Source organism: Crocuta crocuta, unplaced genomic scaffold (assembly GCF_008692635.1).
Source record: "Crocuta crocuta isolate KB4526 unplaced genomic scaffold, BGI_CrCroc_1.0 scaffold130, whole genome shotgun sequence".
NCBI classification, from domain to species: Eukaryota; Metazoa; Chordata; class Mammalia; order Carnivora; family Hyaenidae; genus Crocuta; species Crocuta crocuta.
In genome coordinates this window covers 2816760-2843489 of record NW_027527920.1, presented here as the reverse complement: position 1 = coordinate 2843489, position 26730 = coordinate 2816760, and the positions used below count along the sequence as shown (strand labels likewise).

At 34.0% G+C, this 26730-nt stretch overlaps 1 protein-coding gene across 6 annotated transcripts in view; it reads right to left on the bottom strand.

The window, feature by feature from the left end:
- Window positions 1-26730, bottom strand: part of MYO9A (myosin IXA) — a 256379-nt gene that overhangs the window by 166696 nt on the left and 62953 nt on the right. For 5 of the 6 annotated variants that reach the window (XM_077746199.1, XM_077746212.1, XM_077746208.1 and 2 more), the window contains exons 6-11: window positions 25230-25329; window positions 23703-23759; window positions 19881-19978; window positions 15403-15529; window positions 7624-7713; window positions 2015-2131 (exon numbers count right to left, since the gene is read on the bottom strand). In XM_077746199.1, the coding sequence (XP_077602325.1) occupies window positions 2015-2131; window positions 7624-7713; window positions 15403-15529; window positions 19881-19978; window positions 23703-23759; window positions 25230-25329 (589 nt within the window). The remainder of the gene's footprint in view (window positions 1-2014; window positions 2132-7623; window positions 7714-15402; window positions 15530-19880; window positions 19979-23702; window positions 23760-25229; window positions 25330-26730) is intronic. The other variant, XM_077746209.1, reaches the window with a different exon arrangement.

Sequence of the window (26730 nt, the reverse complement as noted above, 5' to 3'; positions counted from 1 at the left end):
GCTCTAATGCCCCAAACCAACATTTTTCTCACCATCACACCTCATTCCTAAAATACAGTTGAAAGACAACTTTGGTTAAATGAAAACAATTTTTCTCCACTGCTGCTAAGAGAGCCACTGGGCAAACTAATGTCATGAGTGATAAATAGTGAGTGATATTGTTAAGTCTCCATTAATAGGATTTTCTTTGGGGCGCCTGGGTGGCTCGTCAGTTGAGCGCTGACTCTTGATATTGGCTCAGGTCATGACCCCAGGGTCACGGGATCGAGCCCTGCATCAGGCTCAGCACTGAGCATGGGGCCTGCTTACGATTCTCTGTCTCATGCTGTCTCTCTTTAACAAAAAAAAAAAAAAAAAGTATTTTCTTTGATTCTACTAATTCTAAGCCCTTATGAAAAACACTGAAAGAAATGACCTTCAAAAATATGTCAATTTGGTAAATTAAGATTAGTATTACAATTAATTTTGTAGCTGTTGGTTTACTCAAACCATAAAAAGTTAATATAAGAACAATTTCACATTTAAGACAAGAGAATTAAGTAATAAAGATGACATTTTTAGTCACCCTGAAGATGCAGAGTTCATTAAAGTTGCTGAGAAACAAAAATGGATTTTAAATAATTTATACAGTTAAAATCTGCCATATTAAAAAATAAATTCCAAGGGCACCTGGCTGGCTCAGTTGGTGAAGCATGTGACTCTTGATCTCAGGGTTGTGAGTTTGAGCCCCACGTTGGGTATAGAGATTACTTAAAAATAAAATCTTAAATAAATACATAAATAAATAAATTCCAATCAGAAAAATAACCAGAATATAAAAATTAAATTCTAAAAGTATGAGAAAAATATTTTTATAATCTTAGGCTGAAAGACACATTCCTACATAAGAAAAATAAATGCAACTCTGGAAAATAAAGGAAAAGAATGACAGAATTAACTGCACAAAAATTTAAAACATATGGGTCAGGGGCACCTAAGTGGCTCAGTAGGTTGTGTATCTGACTCTTGATTTTGACTCAGGTCATAATTGCAGGGTTATGAGACTGAGTCCAGTGTGAAACTCCTAGGCTGGGTGTGGAGCCTGCTTAAGATTCTTCCCCTCTCCCTCTTTCTCCCTCTCCCCACCTCCTGGCCACTCGCTGGCCCTGATATATAACATAAATAAAACTTAAAAGTCAAGAGAAAATATTTGTATCAAACTATGAGTCTCTGCAATATCCACAATGACTCCAAAAAAGGAGTAACAAAAAGACAAAATGAACAACATAAAAAACAAAATACATAATGATATAGTAAAAAAAAAAATAAGAAGATGCTCAATTTTCATTTATCATTGAAAAAACAGACAATAAAATGGGATAGACTCTTAATCACATTCGTAGATGAAAAGACTGATAATATCCAAATGAGTAAAGGTGTAAGGAAACAGGCACTTTCATACACTACCAGTGGAAGCATAGTCTTTTTAGAAAAGCAATTTAGCAGTAGCTACCAAAAATTGAAAATGTATATATTCTTTAATCCAGCAATTCGTTTTGAGGATTTTATCCTAGAGAAAGGTGCATAAAGAATATTTGTTACATCATCATTTGTAACAATAAAACAAATGTAACAGTTTTATGGAGATATTTATGGTATACATACATATTATATAATACTACAAAGTTATTAAAAATAATAAGGTCCAGATATTTCAAGATATGCCAGGTAACAAAATACAAGTTAGAAACAATATAGATAGCACAATTCTATTTTTATGTTGAAAAGCAACTCTGTATAATCTACATCCATAGAAAAATACATAAGAAAAAGGTCTGGTAAGACAAGAGAACAGGAGTTTCTTTCAACAGGGTAATAAAAACAGACATAAAGAGGAAAACAGCAGGGAATAAAGATAAATACAGATTGTTACTTATAACTCTACATAATTCTGTGTTTTTAAATTTCATATATTAATTATTTTATTAAAATAGTTTTCCGGGGAAAAAAATATAATAATGCAATGTATGTCTACCTTCGTATTTTGCTCCAAATCTTTACTATTCAGAAGTGCATGATTTATCCGAAAAACTATCCAGTCAAACAGAGCACTATATAAAGACTTAGCCATGGAATTCCTCACTGTCACAGCCTGAAAAAAAAAGAAAAGGGTTGGAGAACAAATGAAAATGGCAATAATCTAAGATACTATAATAGAGTGTGTTTAGCTCTCAATCAATAAAGAAAGCTTACTATCTTGAATAAGAAATTTAATTTTCTATCAACTTAAATAGCCTATAATTGAAGTTTTCTGTGTACATAAACTAATTATCTAACTCAGTCTAACTCAGATAATGTAGGCTAAAAGGTGCAAGAAACAAAATATAGGTCACTCAGTTCTAAACAGTTTTACTAAAAATTGGGGTATACATTTTACCTAGTAAAGAAGGTATTATAGGAAGCTTACAAACAAATGAATTTTGCCAGCTGAAGTGAGGAAGACTATTCCAAGCAGAGGAATAAATCTGTTGGCCAACAGGCATCAGTTATCTGTAGAATCCTAGTCAGAGTCAGACTCTTAAAACGTAATCATAACACTACCACAAGTTACATTCCTAGTTGTCTTCAACTTGTCATCCATTGTAACCTCTAGGGTTCTCCATCACCAGATAGAGTAATCATTCTTTCATTATAGACCAATACAATTTATATTCCCTTCACTTCAAACTTTCCTCAGTTTATGGAAACTCTCTGTACTATCTGCTCAATTTTTCTGTAAATCCAAAATTGTTCTTAAAAAAATAAAATTTATTGGTAAAAAAAAAATGGAACATTCAGTACTACAAGCTAAAAAAGGAGGGACATATATCATAGAGAAATGAGTGCTAGTACCTAGAAGAATATAAATCCTACTAATTATATTTGCTATCTAGGGACTTATTATGAAGCTGAATCAGGTACATACTTATATATCTGTTCTAAACTTCAAAGGAAGTAGAGAATAATAATTAAAAGCTAGGCTATCATTCAATCCCAGTTTCTCTACTTAGTCTAGCTATGTAACCCTGACCAAGATACTTGAAACTCTTAAGCTACAGCTTATACATTTGTAAAATGTAGATAATACTACAATCTACCACATGAAATGAACTAACTTCTCAGTTTCAGTGAATAAAAAAAAAAGAGCTTCGAGTTTCTAGACCAAAAAATAACCACCTAAACCATTACCTGCAAAAGAAAGAAGAGATGGCTATCAAATTCTCTAACTTCGACACCAGAAACTTGAAAATAATTGGAAAACACTTATAAGTTCTGAAACAATGTAACCCTAGAATTCTTTACTTAGGCAAGTTATCTTTAAAATTCAAAGAAATCAAATAGAAAGAATATACAGGGAGAATAACCATTCAATTTTTCCCGGAGTAAAAAATGAAGACAATCTGATCTAGTTTAGCAAAAGTAAAAGGTTTTATTTTGGGGGGGGGCACCTGGGTGGCTCAGTTGGTTAAGTGTCCAACTTTGGCTCAGGTCATGATCTCACGGTTCGTGGGTTCGAGCCCCGCATCGGGCTCTGTGCTAACAGCTAGCTTAGAGTCTGGAGCCTGCTTGGGATTCTTTGTCTCCCTCTCTCTCTGACCATCCCCTGTTCACACTGCCCCTCTCTCTCTCTCTCTCTCTGAAATAAGTAAAACATTTTTTTTAAAAAGTTTTTATTTTTTTAAATGTTTATTTATTATTGAGAAAGAGCACAAGTAGGGGAAGAGCAGTGAGGGGGGACACAGAGGATACAAAGTGGGCTCTGTGCTGACAGCAGAGAGCTCAATGTGGGACTCAAACTTACAAACTGTGAGATAACAAAATGAGCCACCCAGGCATCCCAAAAGTAAAAGATTTTAAAACTCCATACACAGGCATAAGACACAAAAATACAGAATAAGAAAATATATTAGCATAAAATATACAAATGGGTTGAATTTTTTAGCGAAAAGACAGGCCTTCATATTAAATTAAAAACTACAACCCATTTACTTGTGGTTTACATTAAGCAAGCACTATTTTTTTTTTTTTTTAAATGTTTTATTTATTTCTAGGAGAGAGAGAGAGAGACAGCGTGAGCAGGGGAGGGTCAGAGAGAGAGGGAGTCACAGACTGAAACAGGCTCCAGGCTCTGAGCTAGCAGTTAGCACAGAGCCCGACGCGGGGCTTGAACCCACGAACCGCGAGATCATGACCTAAGCGAAAGTCAGACCCTTAACCGACTAAGCCACCCAGGTGCCCCAGCACTATTTTTATAAAGTAACACTCAGAATCTAGATATACCAAAATATACCAACATAATCCTTATTTACCCCATAACTCCCAATATTATACTTTCAGTCTCTTTTCTCTGAAATGCAGTCCTTTCGCAGCTTAATCTCAATAAACTCAAATACCAATTAATATTTTCCAATCCAAACACAATCTCAGTATTTCCTATCTCAGTAAATGGTACCTATAGTCTTATAGTTGTGTGAAATGAGAAAATCAGGATTATCCTTAACATCTCCTTCTTTCTCCTTGCTTCCCATTAAGCAAATCATTACCAGATGCTATTAATTTTACCATTTAAATTTCTTTCTTTTTAAGCATCAATTTCTCCCTATCAGTATGTCACCATTCTAGACAAAGTGATAAACCTGTTTCTCCTCAACTCATCTTTCCACATTCATTCTTGCCCTGTTAGAATCCTAAGATGGTCCCCAAGATTCCCATCCCCTTGTGCACATCTTCCGAATAACCCTCTCCTGTTAAGCGTGGGCAAGACTATAAATATGATGAATTTCACTCCAGTAACTATTTTGTTATATGACAAAGGGATTTGAAAATATAATTATGGCCCAAAATCCGCTGATGTTTTTTTTCGTAATTAATCAAAGAAAGATTATCCAGTGAAATCTCTTAAAAGAGACTGAGCCTTTCCATCTGAGATCCCCTTGATGGCTTCTGAAGAAGCAAACCGCCATACTGCGAATAGGACCATAAGTAGACTCTGCTGGACAAGGTTCCTGACAATCATCAAGAAACTAGGGCTCTCAATCCTACAACTGCAAGGAACTGAATCCTGTCAACAACCTGTGAACTAGGATGCTGGGTCACAGATAAGATCACAGCCTCTTCAGACATCCTGACTTCAGCCTGGTGAAACCCTGAGCAGAGGACAAAACAAACCTGTGCCCAGACTGCCAATCCATGGAAACTGTCAGAAAATAAACCTGTGTTGTATTAAGTTGCTAAGTTTGTTACAAAATTATAGAAAACCAATACACTCTCCTCTAACTCTTTAAACTACTGTGAGAGTGATCCCTTAAAAAAAATCTAAGACATCTTATTTGCTCATAACATTTTAAGACTTTTACATTGCTCTTAAGAGAACCTCCCCTGCTCACGCTGCCCCCCCCCAGAAATAAATGAAACATTAAAAAAATAATAATAAATAAATAAAATACAAAAATTCTTAAAGAGGGGGGCCTGGGTGGCTCAGTCAGTTAAGCATCTGACTTCAGTTCAGGTCATGATCTCATGGTTCATGGGTTCGAGTCCCGCATCGGGCTCTGTGCTGACTCAGAGCCTGGAGCCTGTTTCAGATTCTGTGTCTCCCTCTCTCTCTGCCTCTACCCCACTCGTGCTCTGTCTCCCTCTGTCTCAAAAATAAATAAACTATAAAAAAAAATTTCTTAAAGTTTGCTCCTTAATTTTGCCCTTAATGCCTAATACATTTCTGGACACAAAGAAAGTTTTCAAATATTTACTAAACAAATAAATACACTAAACAGATGTAAACAAAAATGAGGCAAGAGCTACAAAAATAATCTCAGAAAACTGAATTTAAAGTTAAAAATGTAAATAAACATCAGGAAATATTTTATATTGAAAAAGTTGTAAAACAAATATAAAAGTACTAAACCTTTATGCAAAAAAAAAGGCAAAACCCTGTAAAAAGTCTGGCTTTTTGGGTCACCAGGTGGCTCATTCAGGTAAGCATCCAATTTTGGCTCAGGTCACGATCTCACAGTTCATGAGCTTGAAACCCTGCATCGGGCTCTGACTTCTCAGAGCCTGGAGCGTGCTTCAGGTTCTGTGTCTCCCTCTCTCTCTGCCGTTCCCCGGTCATGCTCTGTCTTTCTCTCTCTCAAAAATAAATCTTTTTAATTTAATAAAAAATAAATAAAAGGTTTGGCTTTTCTGTCGTTTAGAAAGAAGCTCTCAAGTCAGCTGGTGGCTCAGTTGGTTAAGCATCCAACTTTGGCTCAGGTCATGATCTCACATCCACAAGTTCAAGCCCTGCATGAGGCTCTGTGCTGACAGCTCGGAGCTTGGGGCCTATTTCAGATTCTGTGTCTCTCTCTGTGTCCCTACCCTACTCAAATTCTGTTTCTTTCTCTCTAAAAAATAAACATTAAAAAAAAAAAAGAAAAAAGAAAAAGAAAAGAGCTCTCAAAGTTGGGAGACTATGACATAAGATACATGACATAATGAAGAAATAAAGACTTGAAGGCACAGTTAGAAGGATCCAAAAAGATGGGATAAGTAGACCAATGTCAGCCTAAAAAGCATTCTCTACAGTTCTATCACATTTCCCCACCTCTTTGTCTTCTAATCTTACATTCCTGTCCTATTTTCATAATAATTGTCATGGTTTTATTTCTCATCATTTTCATTAAATTATACTATAAAACAATAGCTTTTCAGTAATTTTCCCACTCATACACACCTGAATACTTATTATTATAATAATAATGGCAAAGACAGCAATATTCAATTACAGATGATGCTTAAAGCCATGGGACTAGGTGAGAGAACCTAGATAAGTAATACAGAGAAGAAAAGACAAGGACCATGTACTAGAGCACTACATCTTTTAAAAGTCTGGTGGAAAAGAAACAGCAAACAAAAAGAATTACAAATAGTGGCCAACAATGAAAAAGTGAACCAGAAAAGTGTAATGTGCTGAAGATAAGAAACGACCTGAAGACAAAATAATCAACTGGACCAAATACTGCTCATTTGTAACTCTATCTAGTTCACCCCGTATTAATCATATAAAACTTAAGAATAGTGAACAAATTAAGATCTCTAGAGAAAAATATAAGCCTACTGCTTGAAAATCACATTCAACTTTAAGTTTTCAACTTAATGGAAAGTACACAACCAAATTTTAAGGGCTCAGAAAATATTTTAATCAATATTCTTTGTTATTTTCATTCTGTTAAAAGAAAAAACACAAACTCAAACTTCTAAAACTGTTCAGAGTACTCTGATCTCAAGAAAATCTATTCAGGGGCACCTAGATGGCTCAGCTGGTTGAGCATCCAACTCTTTGAGTTTTGGCTCAGGTCATAATCCCAGGGTCATAGGATCCACCCTTGCATTGGGCTCCGTGTTAAGCACGGAGCCTACTTAAAATATTCTCTCTCTCTCTCTCACCTTCTAGCCTTCTTCCCCACTCATGCTCTCTCCCAAATTAAAAAAAGAAGAAGAAGAAGAAGAAGAAGAAGAAGAAGAAGAAGAAGAAGAAGAAGAAGAAGAAGAAGGAAAAGAAAGAAAGAAAGAAAGAAAGAAAGAAAGAAAGAAAGAAAGAAAGAAAGAAAGAAAACCTATTCATACCTCTGCCAGCTTGTATGGCAAAATAAGTTTTTCTCCCACTGTCACAGTCTTCCTTGTAACTAATGCTTCAAATAGCATCTCTTCTTTAACCTATACAATAGAAAAGTAAAGTAAATTCAATGTATAAGATTTATGACAATGGGCTGATTTATTAAAAAGCCAAATAAAGAAAAAAAGTGTTTCATGAGATTAGCAAAAAATACAATAGAAAAAACAAAGACAAAATACATTGGACAATTTACATATTGGCCAAGGTAAGTTAAATTTTACAATCATCCCACTTCCCAGTGCCCACCCCCAAAAAGGGAAAGGAAATAAGACAGATGGGTCTTTTTAGTTAAAGTTTTCTTCTGACCATAGTGGAGAAACATGTTTCTTTTTGCAGAATATGGAAAATAAAGAATAGTGCAAAAAACATTTTATGGTCAACCATAATGCCACAACTTGCAGACAGACAAGGACTAAAAAGTGACAACACTTCTTGAATTTCAGGAACATTCCAGTGAGTACTTATTTATGTTTCAGATGTTTTATATTTATTTACACATGTTAAACTTTAAAGTAAGGTTGATGCTTCCTTTGTTCTCATTCTCTCTAGAGGCAAATTTGACATGTTATCATTTCAGTTAAGCAGTATCATTCAGTCATTTGACATGTTATGTATATTAGATGTATTTGTAACCACAACACTATAGTGCCAAGTGTATGTAACTCTTAACTCTATGTAAGTTTTTTAATCTAACTATGTTAATAATTTAGATCATCTTATTCATTTTAACTGCAATACAGATCCCCAGTATATAAATTACTACAGTGTTTAATCCATTCTCCTATGTGTATGAGTTTACACTCTCTACCATTTTGCACAAGTAGGAAGTAAACTGAAGTGTATATTCTTGCATAGGAGTTCTTGCAGTATTCTTGCAGAGTTTCTCTGAAGTACAAGCCTAAAAGTAGAATTACTAGGTTACAATATATATATTTTCATCTCTAAAGGATATTGCCATACTATTATACATAGTTTTCACCAATTTGTTCTCTCATCAACAATGAGCATTCCTATTTCTTCAAATCTTGACTATACTTGGTATTATCAGACTGCTGATTTTTGCCACACTGAGGACCATGAAATGGTAAAACAAGGGCATTTTATAAAAGTATCCATACAGAATGAAGATAAAACACTCATAAAATTATGTAGACAGTATGAAATAAAATGTATCAAGCAAAAAAGATTTGATTATAAAGAAAAATTGAGTACAAAACAATAAAGTGAAGCATTACTCTACCACCAACTCATGACAGATCAGTGATTTTTTTTAAACATGACGATACCATAAAGGAAATATACCTTCTTTTGAAACATCTCAATCTTCAAATTCAAAATAAATTGAAAAAATTTGTGGACCATTACCTTTACAAAATGCAGAAAAACTACAAATAAATAACCAAAGTTTAAACAAAAGACCACAACCTTTTAGCTATATTTAAAATATTTTTAAAAACAAAATTTAAATAATACCAGATTACACAAATATGACAAAACTAATAAAACTAAGAAAAAAAACTTCTGTGATGAAAACCACTGTTGTTTTGTGAGGTTAAGCAATTATTAAAAGTGAATATTTTAAAATAAATGATTTAGGCAGTAGACTCAAGAATTTTTTTTAAAGGAACAAGTAAACGTAAGCTGGCAACAACACAGAGCAAAAGTCACTTCTGTACACTTGTATAAACTGATACAACCACTACAGAAAGTACCTGTCAGTATCAGTATCTATAGCTATATATGTATCAGTAAGCTCTATATGTGAGTATACCATAAGCCAAAAATTATACTCCTTGGACTATATTCTAGAATAATTCCCACACATGTTAACAAGGAGACATGTACAAAATCAAAATACTATCTATAAATAAAAAATTACAAATCTCAATTCCTCACTAAAAAAGATATTTTACTCCTATAATGAAATTTTATAAAGCAACTAAAAAGAATCATTTAGAATATTTAAACCAATAGTGAAAAATCTCAAAAATAGTATAGAATGAGAAAGTAAAGTTTTAGAATGATACATTAAAACATTTATAAAGTCTAAAAATATACAGAACTATATATTCTTTAAATAAACATCTATTCTGAAAATATAAAAACAAGAATAAGAATTATTTTTATTTTCTGACATTTTATTTTAATTTTTTTTTACAAATAGTTTATTGTCAAATTAGTTTCCACATAACACTCAGTGCTCATCCCCACAAGTGTCCTCCTCCATGCCCATCCCCCCTCCCCCCCACATCCATCAGTCCTCAGTTTTTGTCAGCAAGGAATAAGAATTATAAACACCAAATTCATAATAGTGTTTACTTATGGTGTGACAGAGTACAAAGTGAGTTACAATTATATGCAGTATTTTACTACATGGGTAGGGTTGTGAGCACACAAGTATTTATTATACTGTGTATAGAAAGTCATTCATAATTTAACATAGAAAAATGAAGATATATTAAAACAGAAATTAGTACATTAAGTAAAATGGTAGAACTGATCAATCTAAAGGCCAGTTATTTCAAAATAAGAAATGAAAGACAACTTTCACCAAATCAAAAAAAAAATTAAGAAATACAGAGGGGCACCTGGGTGGCTCAGTCAGTTAAGCATCTCACTACTGGTTTCAGCTTAGGTCATGATCTTGCAGTTTCATGAGTTCAAGCCCCATATCAGGCAGCACAGAGCCTGTTTGGAATTATCTATCTCCCTCTTTCTCTGTCCCTCCGCCACTCATGCTATCTCTGTCTCTCAAGGTAAATAAACTTAAGAAACAATTGTAAAAATTACAAACAGAAAACTAACACCATAGAGAAAACATTTTAAGCATTAACAAAGCATTTACAAAGGATGCAAAATAATAAATTTTAAACATTTAATCAACACATGATTTCCTAAGAAAACACATCCTAAAAAAATAGTTAATACAAAACAAGCATGAAGGACACAAATTTGGTTTATCATAAGGTTGATATCTCTCAAATATTTAAGAAACATATTATTCTTCTTTTAAATTCAGAAACCATCTTGAAAGGATAAAAAACTACACAACTCACTTTAAGGAGCTGGCTTAATGCTGGCACTAAAACCTACTGATAATAATGAATGCACACAGATCTACTCATATATGCACAATTGCACAAAACACACAAATCCTGCTTATCTTTGATAAACACCCTGAAGAAAATATGACTGAACTCATGATATTTTAATCACCCATCTCTGTAACTTCCCAAATATCCTTAGTTGTACATATGACTTTAAAATTTTTAAAAAGAACTTTTTAATACAAAATAACTAGGAATAGCTCAATATCTAGTCTATAGTGTTCCTCATATTCACCTGAGAAACTGATATGTGTGTTAAAAACCCACTCTTTATGTTGTTTTAACAAATATTAAAACATATTCAAAATATATAAACCTGCTAAAAACTAAACAGTTTTTGATAATGATGATGGTACTAATATGCTCCAAAATTTGCAACAAAAATATGCTTCACAATTAACCTACTGGAGCTTGTTCACCTTTCAATAATTTCACAAGTATATATCCCAAATAGAATTTAATAAACAGATGACTGAAAATATTCATTGCTGCCTAAGTTAACTACAAAAAAATAATTAAAAAATAAAAGTAAATCATTATTTCAGAAACATTTGCTCCAAGGAAATAAATATAGGGGTGCCTGGGTGGGTCAGTTGGTTAAGTGTCCAACCCTTGATTTTGGCTCAGATCATGATCTCATGGTTCATGAGATCAGGCCCTGCTGCAGGTTCTGGCTTGAGTGCAGAGCCTGCTTAAGATTCTCTCTTCCTCTTTCTCTGCACCCTCCCCACCTCCCTCCCTCTGTCTCTATGTCTCTTTGTCTCAAAATAAATAAATATTTTAAAAATAGATAAAAAAATAAGTAAATCTATACTTATCACTGAACTGAACCACTCTGAGAAGAATTAAATCTTAACTAAAGAGTTTACATTTTAATTAAAACAGTTATTGTTCTTATCTTTGAATTCTAGCTCAACAAAAGCCTTAAGGTTGCAATTATTACTATGACTTTTAACTCAATTATACGAAATAATTTTAAAAATAATTCCTAAGAACTAAATACAGGCATGATACTATGGTACCTGTCAGTACTTGTATAGCTCAACTTTGAAGGTAACTTCTTCCTACTTATTACCAAACTGGTTCCTAGAACCAGTCCAAACAATCTTTAACGAAAAGATGGTTAAGAAGCTTGGGTTCACAATAATGAAGCAACAGAAAGAGAAATCAAGAAACTGATCCCATTCACAATTGCACAAAAAGCCATAAAATACCTAGGAATAAACCTAACCAAAGATATAAGAGATCTGTATGATGAAAACTATAGAAAATTTATGAAGGAAACTGAAGAAGACACAAAGAAATGGAAAAACATTCCATGCTCATGGATTGGTATAATAAATATTGTTAAAATGTCAATACTACCCAAAGCAATCTACACATTCAATGCAATCCCAATCAAAATTGCACCAGCATTCTTCTCAAAACTAGAACAAACTATCCTAAAATTTGTATGGTACCACAAAACACCCCGAATAGCCAAAGTAATATTGAAGCAGAAAACCAAAACGGGAGGGATCACCATCCCAGACTTTAGCCTCTACTACAAAGTTGTCATCATCAAGACAGTATGGTATTGGCACAAACACAGACACATAGACCAATGGAACAGAACAGAGAACTCAGAATGGGACCCACAAATGTACAGCCAACTAATCTTTGACAAAGCAGGAAAAAGTATCTAATGGAAAAAAGACAGTCCCTTTAACAGATGGTGCTGGGAGAACTGAACAGCAACACATGCAGAAGAACGAAACTAGATCATTTTCTCACATCATACACAAAAATAAATGGATAAAGGACCTGAATGTGAGACAGGAAACCATCAAAACCCTAGAGGAGAAAGCAGGAAACAACCTCCTTGACCTCAACCACAGCAATTTCTTACCAGGCACACNCCATGGGGGAGGAGAAGGGGAAAAATAGTTGGGGAGAGGGAGGGAGGCAAACCATGAGAGACTCTTGAATGCTGAGAACAAACTGAGGGCTGATGGGGGTGGGGAAGAGGAGAAGGGGGGTGATGGGCATGGAGGAAGGCACTTGTGAAGTTGAGCACTGGGTGTTATATGGAAACCAACTGGACCATAAACTATTAAAAAAAAAAAGAGCTTGGGTTCAAAATGGAGATTTGCTATCAAATCACATTTGGAGTTACTCTAACTCTGACACTGGTAAGCCTGATTCTCAGAACTGGATTTCTCCTGTTCACCAACAGGTTCCTTTTTGAATTACCTGAATTGCTCTTAGCAGTCTCGAACCAAAGAAGGAATACCACACAAGGATCATAAATACTTTCAAGTAAACCCACTAGCTGCAATGCACTGTATTACCACCATACCAAGTGTTTTTACTGACTAAATGTTGACTAAAATATCACCTAAAATGCCTGACTGAAATTGTTTCTTCATTCACCTATTGTCATCCTCATGACCTTCAAAATTACCACCTTCAGATACCACATTCCACATCCTGGTAGACCTTCTTTCCAATGAATGAGTCTAGTTCCAATTCAGTGTATCCGCTTCTCCTGCCCATTTGGCCAGACTAACTCATTTCACTTAAGTTAATAAGCAACACCCAGGCATGTGCAAAATAAGAAGCACTCTACGGGTTAGATAAATAAGAAAGAGGCATCCATTGCTCTCAAAGAGCATTGCCACCTTATAATGAACACAAACTAGTAAATAATTAACTGCTACAAAACGAAAATTAATTTAGGCTAAGCAGACACAAATATTCTATCCTAATGGAATCTGCTTACACCATTTAGTAAGTTTAAACTCTATAGAGGCAAATGAAACAAAATTTGAAAGATAAATTAATATTTTAACATAAAAAAGCAAACTATTCATACCTGCAAAAAAAAATGTAAACAATCAAGATCCCCTTCAATAGGTGAATGAATAAACAAATTATGGTACACGTATACAATGGCTTATTACCCAGCAATAAAGAGAAATGAGCTATCAAGCCACAAAAAGACATGAATCTTAAATGCATGTTGCTAAGTGAAACAAGTCAGCCTGAAAAGGATGCAGTCTATACAATTTCAATTATGTTACATTCTGAAAAGGGCAAATCTAAAGGCATAGTAAAAAGATCAGTGGTTGCCAAGAGTTTGGGGAGAGAAGCTGAACAGGTGAAGTACAAGAGGTTTTGAGGAATGAAACTATTCTATATGAATAGTAATATAATGAAGGAACATGACATTATGCATTTGCCATAATCCATAGAGTACAAAGAATAAATCTTTTAGGAAATTATTTCAGACACTGGGGGATCCTAGGAAAGAATGCAGACCATGACAAGAGAATCTAACTGTACAACAAATAAATGAAACAACCTAAATGGAGAAGGAAGAAAAGGTCCTAACCTAAATTAATTCTGGGTGGAGTCTGAAAAACTAAAAGCAGAAGGAACACCATACTCCAGTTGATGAAGTCATTTCCCATAGCAGTGTACATGTACCTAAATATATGTACATTCCCACACATGGATGCATACATTGATGCTTAATGCGGATTTGAACTACAGGGGTTCAATGCAGGTGTTTTTCAATAAATACAGTACTGTAAATGTATTTTCTCTTCCTTATGATTTTAATATTTTCTTTTCCTTAGCTAACTTTATTGTAAGAATACAGTACATAAGAGATCCAACAAACAAAGTATGTGTTAACTGACTGTTTAATAAACCCTCTGGTCAACAATAGGCTATTACGTTTGAGGGTAGTTAAAAGCTATACACAGATTTTTTTTTTACTGCCCAGGAGAGCTGGCACCCCTAACCCCTCCATTGTTCAAGGGTCAACTGTATACTGAAATTGAATAATTAAGTAAATGAATGGCAGATGGTAGGAGATAGCTTCCTCATTGTAAAAGTGGAAGTTTATAAATAAGGAGAGAAGGCTAGGAGGACACATGTGATAATGTATTAGTTAGAAACATCAGTATGACCACAGGTTTACCCTTATATCTAGATGGATATATAAAAACATTTGTAGTATGTAAATATACATAGATTAGTAAACACACACGTATCTCCTTGCTCTGTCAGAGAAGGCCTGTAAAGTGATTTTGAGATGAATTTGGAAAGATGAGAAGTGAGCGAGGAAAATATGAGAAATCATCACACCAGGAAGGATGAGGCAATAAAGATCTTGTTTATAGAAAGAAGCATGGTAGGAGATGAAGACCTTTGGCTCCTATTTAAACATGAAGAGAAAAAAGGTAGTACCCTTTTCTCTTCACTCATCCAGATACTCCATCTTCAAATAAATAATCTAATCTAATCAAAATCTTAGTATGAGAAAAAAATCTCATATACAGAGAGAGAAAAACTATTAATGGGTTAGCACATGATACAGTCCAGAGTGAAATACTGATCCTGTCCAGCAAACTGAGGGATTATGGATATCTGGACAAAGGGAGACAGGCAAAAAAAAAACCCAAGTCTTTTAGAGATTCTGGCATGATTAATAGAAAAAATTCCATCTTTTTGAGAAACACTATTAATAAAAAGCATTAATCCATTTACACCTAACCAAATAAAAGTTACACAAAATTAAAAGTGAGCAGTTACCCAGTATTTGAGAAATGACAGCTGAAAATAGAAATCACTCACTTCTAATAATTCTGAGACAATAGGCAGAACTTCAGGATTACAGATATCTATGGAGTCATCCCGATAGGTCTTCTTTTTGTAACAGATATTACCCAAATGTAGTATTGCTGAGAGAAGAGAGAAAATCCTGTGAAAATAAAACCATAAATTATAGCTTATGTGCATTCTCTATACTTATTTCACTGCAAAATTCTAATCAAGCACATTATCCACTACAAATATGAAGTATCTAGTCATTATAAAAATTAAAAATATAAGAACAATGATTATAACTATAATAACTAAAATTATGTATACTATGTCAGGTGCTGACCAAAGTGCTCTGCATAACCTTACTTTCAGTACTGTATCACTTTTCCGACACAGTTGTTACAAGAGGACTTACTACTGCCTGAATCTGCTATAGTGTTTCAAAGTCCATGCCTTTCTAAATGTTTTTCATCCTGCCTGGAATGCCCTTTCCTTACATTATATATTTCAGATCTACTGAATCAGAAACTTTAAATTTTTTTTTAATGTTTTATTTATTTCTAGGAGAGAGAAGAGACAGCGTGAGCAGCGAAGGGTCAGAGAGAGAGGGAGTCACAGACTGAAACAGGCTCCAGGCTCCGAGCTGGCAGTCAGCACAGAGCCCGATGCGGGGCTCGAACCCACGAACCGCGAGATCATGACCTAAGCGAAAGTCGGACGCTTAACTGACTAAGCCACCCAGGCGGCCCCTGAATCAGAAACTTTAAAGGCAAGGCCTTGGAATCTGATTTTTTAACCAAGTAGCCTAGGTGATTTTTTATTATTAATTATATTTAAGAAATGCTTTCCTACATCACACTATGGTGCCCTTGATAAATGCTTTTAAAAACAGATAGTATGAGGCCACTGGGGTCAACTACTTGATATGAGGCCCCTCCTGAAGAACAAAATCTTCACCTGGACCTTCCTTTCCTTTCTTCCCTTCCATCTCAGAGGAACATATGACCCTCCTCCAGTCAACAACTAAATCCCTACTTGTGCTCTACAGTCTATGAACTCCAGTTTACTCAGGAATTTTATTATACCTATTTCCTGTCTCTTACCTGAACCTAAAAAAACTTTCTACCAAAATAATATCATGTTCACTTTTCTCTTTAAATAACCCATCTTAGATCCTACATCTTCTCCTTCCCTTCACAAATAAGCTTATTAAACTATTAACTTATACACTTGTCTTCGCTTTGTCATTCCCTATTTACTATCACACTCTGGCATCTGACCCCATTAAAATATCTTATTGAAGTTACCAAGGACCTTCACGAATCTAAGAAAAGTATACTGTGTCCTAACGTACCTGACCTCTCAAAGGCATTTAACATAGCTGAACTTTCCATCTAAAAGCCTTTCTTGGAAATCCAAAGATATATAGATATAAATACAGATATCTATCTATATACCTTTGTGTCATTTCCAATTGTTCCCTTGTGATAAACCTGTTCTACTTGTAAAATTTTTACTATGTGTTTTCCAAAAATTAGGAAGTGTTCTAAGTAAAATAAAGATACTACTTTAGGAATCTAACCTATACATTCAAAGGCCCTGAATCAACATCTAAATGATCTAATTTTTCAAACAATTTAAAATTTTGAATGTCTGAATCATTAACATGACTCAAATAAGCCACAAGTCAATTATAAAGGAAATAATTTATAAAAGTACTCTGGGTTAAATAAGAGAAGAAATTCAGTATCAACTGAATCATTATGTAAACTAATGGAAGCCAAAAAAATATAAAAACACAAATTCATGGGCCATTTATTAAAAACTATTTTTAGTAGGAGTTTATATGGTTGCCAATTACAAGGTTCTGGAATCTGGGGTTCAGTAATCCACACATTAACATTTTCTCACACACTAATACATAATGTATAGTCTCCAATAATGATAAATGTTATGTAACAATCTAATATACAATAATTCAATATAAAAAGGATTTACAAATATGAGTAAGAATCCCTGTTCTCAGAAAGCTTATAATCTTGCAATAGGAAAACACACCCACACACACACACACACAAACTATACTATAAGGCAGGGTATATTAAAATATTGAAGGCAGAAACTACAGAGTTAAGAAAAATTTCACTAAAAAGGTAGGACATGGGGTAACTGGCACAGTAGGAAGAGCATGTGACTCTTGATCTCAGGATCATGAGTTTGAGCCCCATGGTGAGTACAGAAATTACTTAAATAAATAAACTTTAAAAAAATAAAAAGGGAAGACATGAACAGTACTCTAAACCAAACAGGTTTCAATTAATATACCAAATTTTAGGCTGCCTACAAGGCTGTGTTAAGAATAATTCTGGATTAGATCTGAGTGCAGTAGAAAAGAATTTTGTGGTTAGCAGAGTTAATCATGGTCAGAGGAGAGGGGTACAGCAATACATATGATATGCTATCAAAAAAAGAACTGAAAGTACATGAATGAGTAAAAATGAGACAAAGATGCATCCTTCAGACCACTCGGATGGCTCAGTTGATTTGAGTGTCCAACTCTTGATTTCGGCCTAGGTCATGATTCCAGGGTCATGGGATAGAGCCCTGCATGGGGGATTTTTGCTCAGCACAGAGCCTGCTTGGGATTCTCTCTCCCTCTGCCCATCTCCCCCAGCTCGCTTTCTCCCTCACTCCCTCTCTCTTTCTCTCTCTCTCTCTAAATTAAATAAAATGAAGGGGCATCTGGGTGGCTCAGTTGATTAAGCATCTGTCTCTTGATTTCACACGGGTCATGATCTCACAGTTTGTGAGATGGAGCCCACATCAGGCTACACAATGACAAGCTTGCTTATAATTCTCTCTCCCTCTCTCTCTGCCCCATCTCCTCTCTCTCCCAAAATAAACATTAAAATAATTAAAAACATAATAAGAATAATAAAAACAAAATGAAGAAAAAAAATTTTCTTAAGATGGGTCCTTCAAGGAATTAGGAAAATACTGAACATTCAGAATACAACATGATGTTTTAGAGGACACAATCAGGCTAGTTAAAATGCAAAACTTGTGTTAGGGCATATCCAAAGATAATTTCTAAAAGATAAAGAAAGGTCAAGTTAAAGGCCAGGCTACTAAGAATGTATTTTTTCGAGTGGTTTCCAATATGGAATAGAGTGATATCAGAAATATAAAAGAGACACAATCCCTTGGTGTATGAGAAATAAATATTTTATTCCCAACTTATGTTATCTTAAAAAATGAAATTAAGTTTAACTATTATTTAATATATAGGCTGACACTTTGCTTCATATATGTCAATCCATTAGGTATCACATGAGGTAAAGAAGGTATGTTGAAGGAAGAATATAGGTAATATAGCATAGAGGAACCACAGGTGTGCTCTCATTTACTTAGTAACTTTCAGTGAACTGCAGTTTATGTGACGAAATGGACTTGCATATTTACGTATTGTATTATTTGTTTTTAATTTACCTTTCAAAAATTCATTTTGGCAAATAATCTAACTGAAGATCATACTAATGATATAATCACAAGTAAACAGAAAACAGCAGAATTGTTATTCTACTTTTAGTAGAAGATTAAAAGTTGACAATATGATCACATATGACATAACTAATTCCCTTCTCAAAAAAACAGTTCTGTTACTATTTCTTTTTTCTGGTGAGAGTCAGGTTATTTGTGTCTTCAGTTTTTTAAAGTCTGTTTTATTTTAAATATAATTTACTTCACCTTTATCTTGACATTTTTACATTTCTATTTTGTTTATAATAAACAAAATATGTTCAGTACAATAGTACAGACATAAATTTACAGAGGAAAAGCAGGGAAAATTATGTTTTACTGAGAGGTACGCATGCCTTAATAAGATTAGAGATGAATGATAGACAAATAATTAACTATAAAAATAGCGTTATAAAGCAAGTTTTTAAATAAGGTCCATGGAGAGGCTTCAGGAGCGCCACGAACTCCCTTAATTATATACAAATATTTACAGATGCACATTTTACAGGAAGAAGAGCTCCAACTTTCAAGAGATTCTCAAAGAATTTATAATAAGAAAAGCATTTCAAAACAGGTCTTTTAAGCAACACTTAAAGGAGGAGGAAACACTAGATCAGCAATATCCATTAGAAAATTCTTTCAGAGGGGCGCCTGGGTGGCTTAGTCGGTTAAGCGTCCGACTTTCGCTTAGGTCATGATCTCGCGGTCTGTGGGTTCGAACCCCGCGTAGGGCTCTGTGCTTACTGCCAGCTCAGAGCCTGGAGCCTGTTTCAGAGTCTGTCACTCCCTCTCTCTCTGACCCTCCTCTGCTCACGCTGTCTCTCTCTCTCTCTCTCTCTCTCTCTCTCTCCCTCTCCTAGAAATAAATAAAACATTAAAGAAAAAAAAAAAAGAAAATTCTTTCAGAGAGCCAAGGCAGAGGAACTTCTGAAACATACACTGTGATTTGTTCTCTACCAAGGGTGTAAGAGTACAATAAATAAACTCACTGTCTTCGTGTCTTGGGAAGAAATCCTACCATTTCCATGGCCAGTTGTAAGCGTTCAAAGTCATGCCTCAAATCTTCCCCCTCCACCGAAAAGCAATCCTGCTTATTCAAAAAAAGGGGGGAAGAAATCAAGATTACCTATTGAAATATAAGGTAGGCCACTCAGAAATATAGTAACTCTAGGTAAGTATACCTGTGTATAAAAATTAGAGCTGGTGAAATATTTAGACACAGCCAAATTCATTACAACTCTTAATGACAGGTTTGCAAACTAAACACATAACTACCAAAATAATAGTTAAGTTACATTTTTTCTTTCTTTCACATCACCAAGGCAAGGATCTCAAAGTAACTTAAGATAAAAAGCTAGCAATATAAAATGTTCTGATACCAATTTTGATTTTGAGTGGTGCTGAAGAGTCCTGAAGATCCAAAGCATTTAAAAGAGCTCAATTCCACAAACTAATGTTATTTAATCAACAAATATTTAATAAATGCCTATCCTTATGCAGGGCGCTAAACAAGATCCTGAGACACAAAAATAAATTTTAGAACAGGCAGTAATTTAGTTGAGAAATGCAGCCTAAATTTATACAAAGATGTCTATATCAATATTAGATATAATAAAAATAGTTCCTAGTGAAATAATATAAACCTATCAATCAGCAGAAAAAAGATGTGAAAATCAAAAATCTGCAAAGAATATACATTAGTTTGTAAAAATAGCCATGAACTACCAAATTAAAAAAATACTACTCTTTTAGAATAATCCCTGCATTTCAGTTACCAAAAAAGTCAAACATATATATAATTTATATCTTTATATATACAGATAGTGGCAAAACAGCATTAATTTTTTTCTACTAAAATTTATCAGAATCTATAAATTTAAATGTCTAAAATTTATTTTCCATAATGTTAAGTCTGAAACCATAAACTACTTCAAATATTATGAAAAGGTAATGCAATTAAACTTTGTATGAAGGGAAAAATTAATGTCCACAATTCTTGACCCTTCTCAAACTCTCTGAAATAGTTTTATAATTACTGGAGTTTGTAAACACATATACACATAAATAACAAATAGGTTTTAGACCCCTTTACTGTATTTGCTCACAGTCCCTTACATGTGCATTTTCAAAATCCTCATCACACATATTTACTTTTCTAATGCCTATCTTACTGAAGAAGGCTGCACAAGTTCTCAGTACATGCATTAACTGTTATCTGTTTTATTCACTGAAGATCTCCAGCATCAAGTCAGTGCCAAGAAAAAAGTGGGTAATTATTAAAGTAAATATATAATCAGTGAATTACTGAACAAGTACTGAATTAAATGAAACATTCCTTTTTGAGAAAGTACTCATTTATTATTTTTAAACTATCAAGTATCTAGCATTTACACCCTGCTTTCAACCCTGTAAGAACGAGTTAAACTATAGTTTAAAATATAAACACAAGGAGATAATTATGGGTATATACATTCAATAGGGAAGAAAGCCGACTCAGAGATTAAATCAATCACCTCAATGACAGGAGTGGCCATACGATAATCTATCCAGTTCTAAATCCTCTGCACTAGCTCATGCAACATCAGTTGCTTGAGCTTATTTATTTAATAGGATAATCCGTAATAGGAATTAAACCGACATAAAATGGGCCACCACGGGTCCCTTGTTAAAACCAATTTTCTCATCACAGTTCTCCTTGGGATCATTTATACTACTCCATTACATGTATGATAATACAGCACAAATTACAGAACAATCCTCTCTTCTCAGAGCACCTGGGTGGCTCAATCGGTTGAGCGTCCAACTTCAGCTAAGGTCATGAACTCATGGTTCTCCAAGTTTGAGCCCCACACTGGGCTCTCTGCTGTCAGTGTAGAGCCCACTTTGGATCCTCTGTCTCCCCCTCTCTCTGCCCATCCCCCGCTCACACTCTCCCAAAACTAAATAAAACATTTAAAAAAAATCTCTCTTCTTATAATGCTAAATCACATAAATTCTCATAACTCAGAGGGAAACAAAGTTTAGACTGTCCCCAAATATACCCTGAGGAGGGCTGGAAGATTAACCAAAAGATCCTCAGATTGACTCCTTGCTTTCATCAATTAACTTGTAAAAAAAAGCAACAGTAATTATTCAATTTATAATAGACTGAAAACATAATCAGCAAGAGGCTAGTGATGAAAGGTATAAAAGGAGTAGAAGATGGGGTGCCTGGGTGGCTCAGTCGGTTAAGCGTCCGACTTCGGCTCAGGTCATGATCTCGCGGTTCATGGGTTCAAGCCCCACATTGGGTTCGTGCTGGCAGCTCAGAAATTAAAAAATAAAAGGAGTAGAAGAATTTAGAATTTTTCTAAAAAGAAAAGATGGATAATGATGATCTCAATGGTGGCAACAGGAACATGTCCTGTACAGTTACTGAGTACTAATAAGCACTCTATCAAGCTGTTTAGGTGTGCTAACACAAAAGTTAAAGAACACTGTTATCCCTTTAGATAAGAGATGGAAACAAAATAATTACATGACCTCCTTGGGTTCTCAAATCTATTAAATGAATAAGCCAGTATTCAGGTCAGGTCTGTCTGCTTCAGAGCCCAAATTCTAAAGCATGCCTTAGACTATCTAAACAACAGCAGATCAGTTCATAATGTCACAATAAGTTCTGTACAGGCAATCAAGATTTACATTTACTATAGGAGTATACCAGTCTCCTACCTACTTCCCAATAAATCAGCCGGTCACATGATGAAATAGGTGAAAGATGGAAACTTCTTAAAAGTGGCAAAACAGCATAATTTTTCCTACTAAAATTTATCAAAATCTATAAATTTAAATGTCTAAAATTTATTTTCCATAATGTTAAATCTGAAACCATAAATTACTTCATATATTATAAAAAGGTAATGGAATTAAACTTTGTAATTAATGTCCATAATTCCTGATCTTTCTCAAACTCTCTGAAATAGTTTTGTAATTACTGGAGTTTGTAAACACATGCAGTGAAAATTAAAGTTGTGGTTATTTAAAGCAAGGACTAAGACATGTTATGTTTCCAGAAGGGATAGTTAATAAATTAGTTCATTAGTTAATATATACAGATGAATGCATGTTTTCAGCCTTTCATACCTGACCTCATTACAGAGGGAAGAGAAGGAAAAAGATTTTTTATGTTCTTTTAATGATTACAAACTTATCCTTATAAATTGTAACAAAACTAAATTTATCTCCTCATTTTATATATGCCCTTAAATCATTAATTTAAACATAATCTTATTTAAAGAAATTTCAATTCTTAATTTCTGGAAAATTATATAGACTTTAGCCTCTCTTGCTATTAAAAAAAAAAATCAAAGAAAAATGTACATGCATTCATGTGAAAAGACTGTTAACTGACACATAAAACAGGAAGACTAGACCTTTTAAAAATAAATATACTACTCACAACACATGAGTAATGAAATCACTAAAAAAAATAATTGAAAAAAATACACCTCAAGAAAAAAACCCTGTAGTTCATAAGAATCCACATCAATGTTGAAATCAGGAACACAAATTGATTTATTTTCAAAATAAATATAAACTAAACATGAGCAGCAAAAGAATAAAGTTTAAAAAGTAAATTGGCTGGTTTTTAATCTATACACTATCATATACAAATAAGTCAATTCAAAGAAATTAAACATTAATTTCTCTTCTTTCCTAGATTTGTTGTATTTCAGCTGATTTTCTTTCTAAGTCATGAGATAGATTCAAATGAGCAAGGTGAATGAGGGTCCTTTAACAGGAACACAAAATATTTAGGTACTTGTACTGACCGGCTCAGAGTCATAGCAATAATCATCCCAGCTCTGTCTGAGGGGTTTCTTTGTTATCTGAAAGTAAGGCAGATTAGTTAGGTAGAAGTAATGGTTATTACTCTTCTCTATCTTTTAGATATAATGTTCAGTTAGGACTGCTGCGACCCAAAGAAAGTTATTTTGTGCAGCAGCATAAAACAAGAAACAACTAGGTGAACATTCAGATTGTGGGAGATCATATATTATTACAAATAATCCACACTTGCTGTTGTCCAGCAACTCTGAGATTTGTATTAACTGCGCAATCTTACATTCTATGAATACTGACCACTTTATGACAAGAATATGTATGGTATGGGCCCTGATAGAAAAAAAAAAATCTGGAAGAAGAGTAATAAGCTCTGGGTTTCTCTCATACTATCAGCTTATTTATGGGTAATTATTAGTTTTTAAAAAGAAAATATTTAATCACCCAAATATATACAATTGTTTAAACAGGGAAAAGAGCTAAATAAGTGACTTTTTAAATCTACCTAATTTTATACAGTAGAAATGTCTAGTATTTATATCAAGAAGTCATATTTTAAATCATTTTGAAATTGATATATTTGATAACAAAGTTATATTAGTTTATATAAAATAGGTAGTTTCAAAACTAAGAAATATCATTACACAGCATGCTGTATATCTTGGGAAAAGTCTAAGATGTTAATTTCATAACCTTAAATACACACTACAAACCATCATCAAATGTCAATTTCCTTACAAAAACTTCATAAACATTTTTTAAATTACCATAAAAACATTTGTTTCCAAGGATATTACATCTTACCTTGATTAAAAAAACAAGGAATGTCTTTCTGTTAGGTGATCTACTGTCATACCAATTTCATTGATTTTGGTTCTAAAATTTTTGTTAATACAAGAAACGATAAAAGTAAAGAAACTGTTGTAATGAAAACCTGGGAGAAATTACTCCTTATTTAGGGATGAATTTTTGAGTTTCAGAGAAAGATACAAATTCTGTAAGTCATTCCTTCTGATGAATTTCATACTGAATAGGATCATTCACTAAAGTAAAAAAATAATCATACTCTAAGTTAGTATCATAATATCATGCAAAGAGGCATATGTATTAGACTTCAAAATATATAAAAAAGGTTTCAAGTAATCCCATGCGAAGGACAAACATTAATTATTAGTGACATTTAGCATGCTCTTGTCTATACAAGGTAAATCACTTTGAAAAGACCAATCCATTTTTCTAAGATATAGGTACGTATATACACAGTCTATTATTCTCTGAAAGAGTCTCACAAAAAGCAAAGGGCACACATATACCTAACTTCTTACCACTCATATGGGAGTAATAATACTTTTTAAATTGAAAAACACATCACATAAAACTTTTAGACAGCATGTATGAAAATGCTAGTTAATATCTATTACCAGGTTTAGGAAACAAAGTATTAGGAAAAAAACTTTTCTCAAGAGCTAAAATTTAATAATGCCCAATATTTCAAAATACTTTTCATGAATCCTCACCTGGTTGAGATAATGATACTCTTCCGGTTCTTTAAGATGGAATGCTAATCTTTCTTCTTCACTTGCTCCTGCCAGAAGGTAATAAAATACATGATAGTTCCTGTTGGAAACAGAGTACGGCTTTAGATGGACATGGTCTACGGTCATCATTTAACAGAAAAAAGAGCAAACGTTAATTAATAAAATGTTTCAACTTTGCCTCATTTTTAATGCAAAAGTGGTAAATTTAGTATTTTAAGTATTATAAAATAAATGATGTTCTGGATGCTAAATTCAAAAGAGAGGGGTGAAGGCAGCTATATGGCAAAGGTTAAGACCTGAAAATTCTCTCTTCCCTAAAACCAATTAGAAAACTGGGAAATCTATCAGAATCAACTTTTTCAGAACTCTGGAAATTACCCCAAAGCTTAAAGCAATCCAAGGAGTATTTACATAAGAAAAACAGCTCAATCTCAGTAAAAAAAATGCAACCTTTGTAGCCTTTTAACTTGCCCTATTCCATCTTCTGTTCACCAGATCCATGGTAGCCTTCAAAACCACTAGCTTATAATGGTGATGGACACCAGAAGCCTGGCAGCTTTCAAAAGAGGGTAGAACAGGGTTAGAAGCCTCATTCTCTGAGAAATATCATTATTTAAACTTTCTGGTGGTCCCCTGGAAGAAGCCATGTTCAAAACTGTCTACTGACATGACTCACACTTAGCCCAGTGTGAAAACCTTTTCTCCAGGGGCATTTGTAGAAAATTATAAGCAATTTTTTAACATGTCAGCTACATTAAACAATGAATAAATGTTGGGGCAAATAACAAGTTAACAAAAACTTAAAGGGAAATGTGATCTCCACACAGGATTTTAATTCCAATATATTCCTAGGAACCTAGAAGGCCATGCACATACATAAAGTTTTGCACATGACCAGGGCTTCATGTCTTCTCCGCAAAGACCAGAGAGGGTACTAAACGTTCACCTCTGGCTAACCTTGAATGGATACACAAGCAGGAAGTAAAGGCAAAGGCAGTATTATAAAATGCCCAAGTGTTGAAGGCATGAACTAATACAAACAGAATGCCCTGAAGCAAAGACTAAGAGATTTACAATTTCCAATCATTTAATCAAATCTCTATTTAATCCCTGACAACTAAGCTAACCAAGCAGACACATGAATGGTCACACTTGAAACAGAACAGAGACTTCACAAAATTAGTTCAAAAAGTCATGACACAAACAGAAACAAACACAACCACAAACCCTAGGAACAGGAGAGTCTCATTTCCAGAAATGTCACATGATTATTTTAAATGTCCAACTATTATTTAAAATGTCTAATTTTCAGGGCGCCTGGGTGGCTCAGTCAGTTAAGCATCCGACTTCAGCTCACATCACGATCTCGTGGTTCATAAGTTTGAGGCTCGGACTCTGTGCTGACAGCTCAGAGCCTGGAACCTGCTTCGGATTCTGTGTTTCCCTCTCTCTACCCCTCCCCCATTCACGGTCTGTCTGT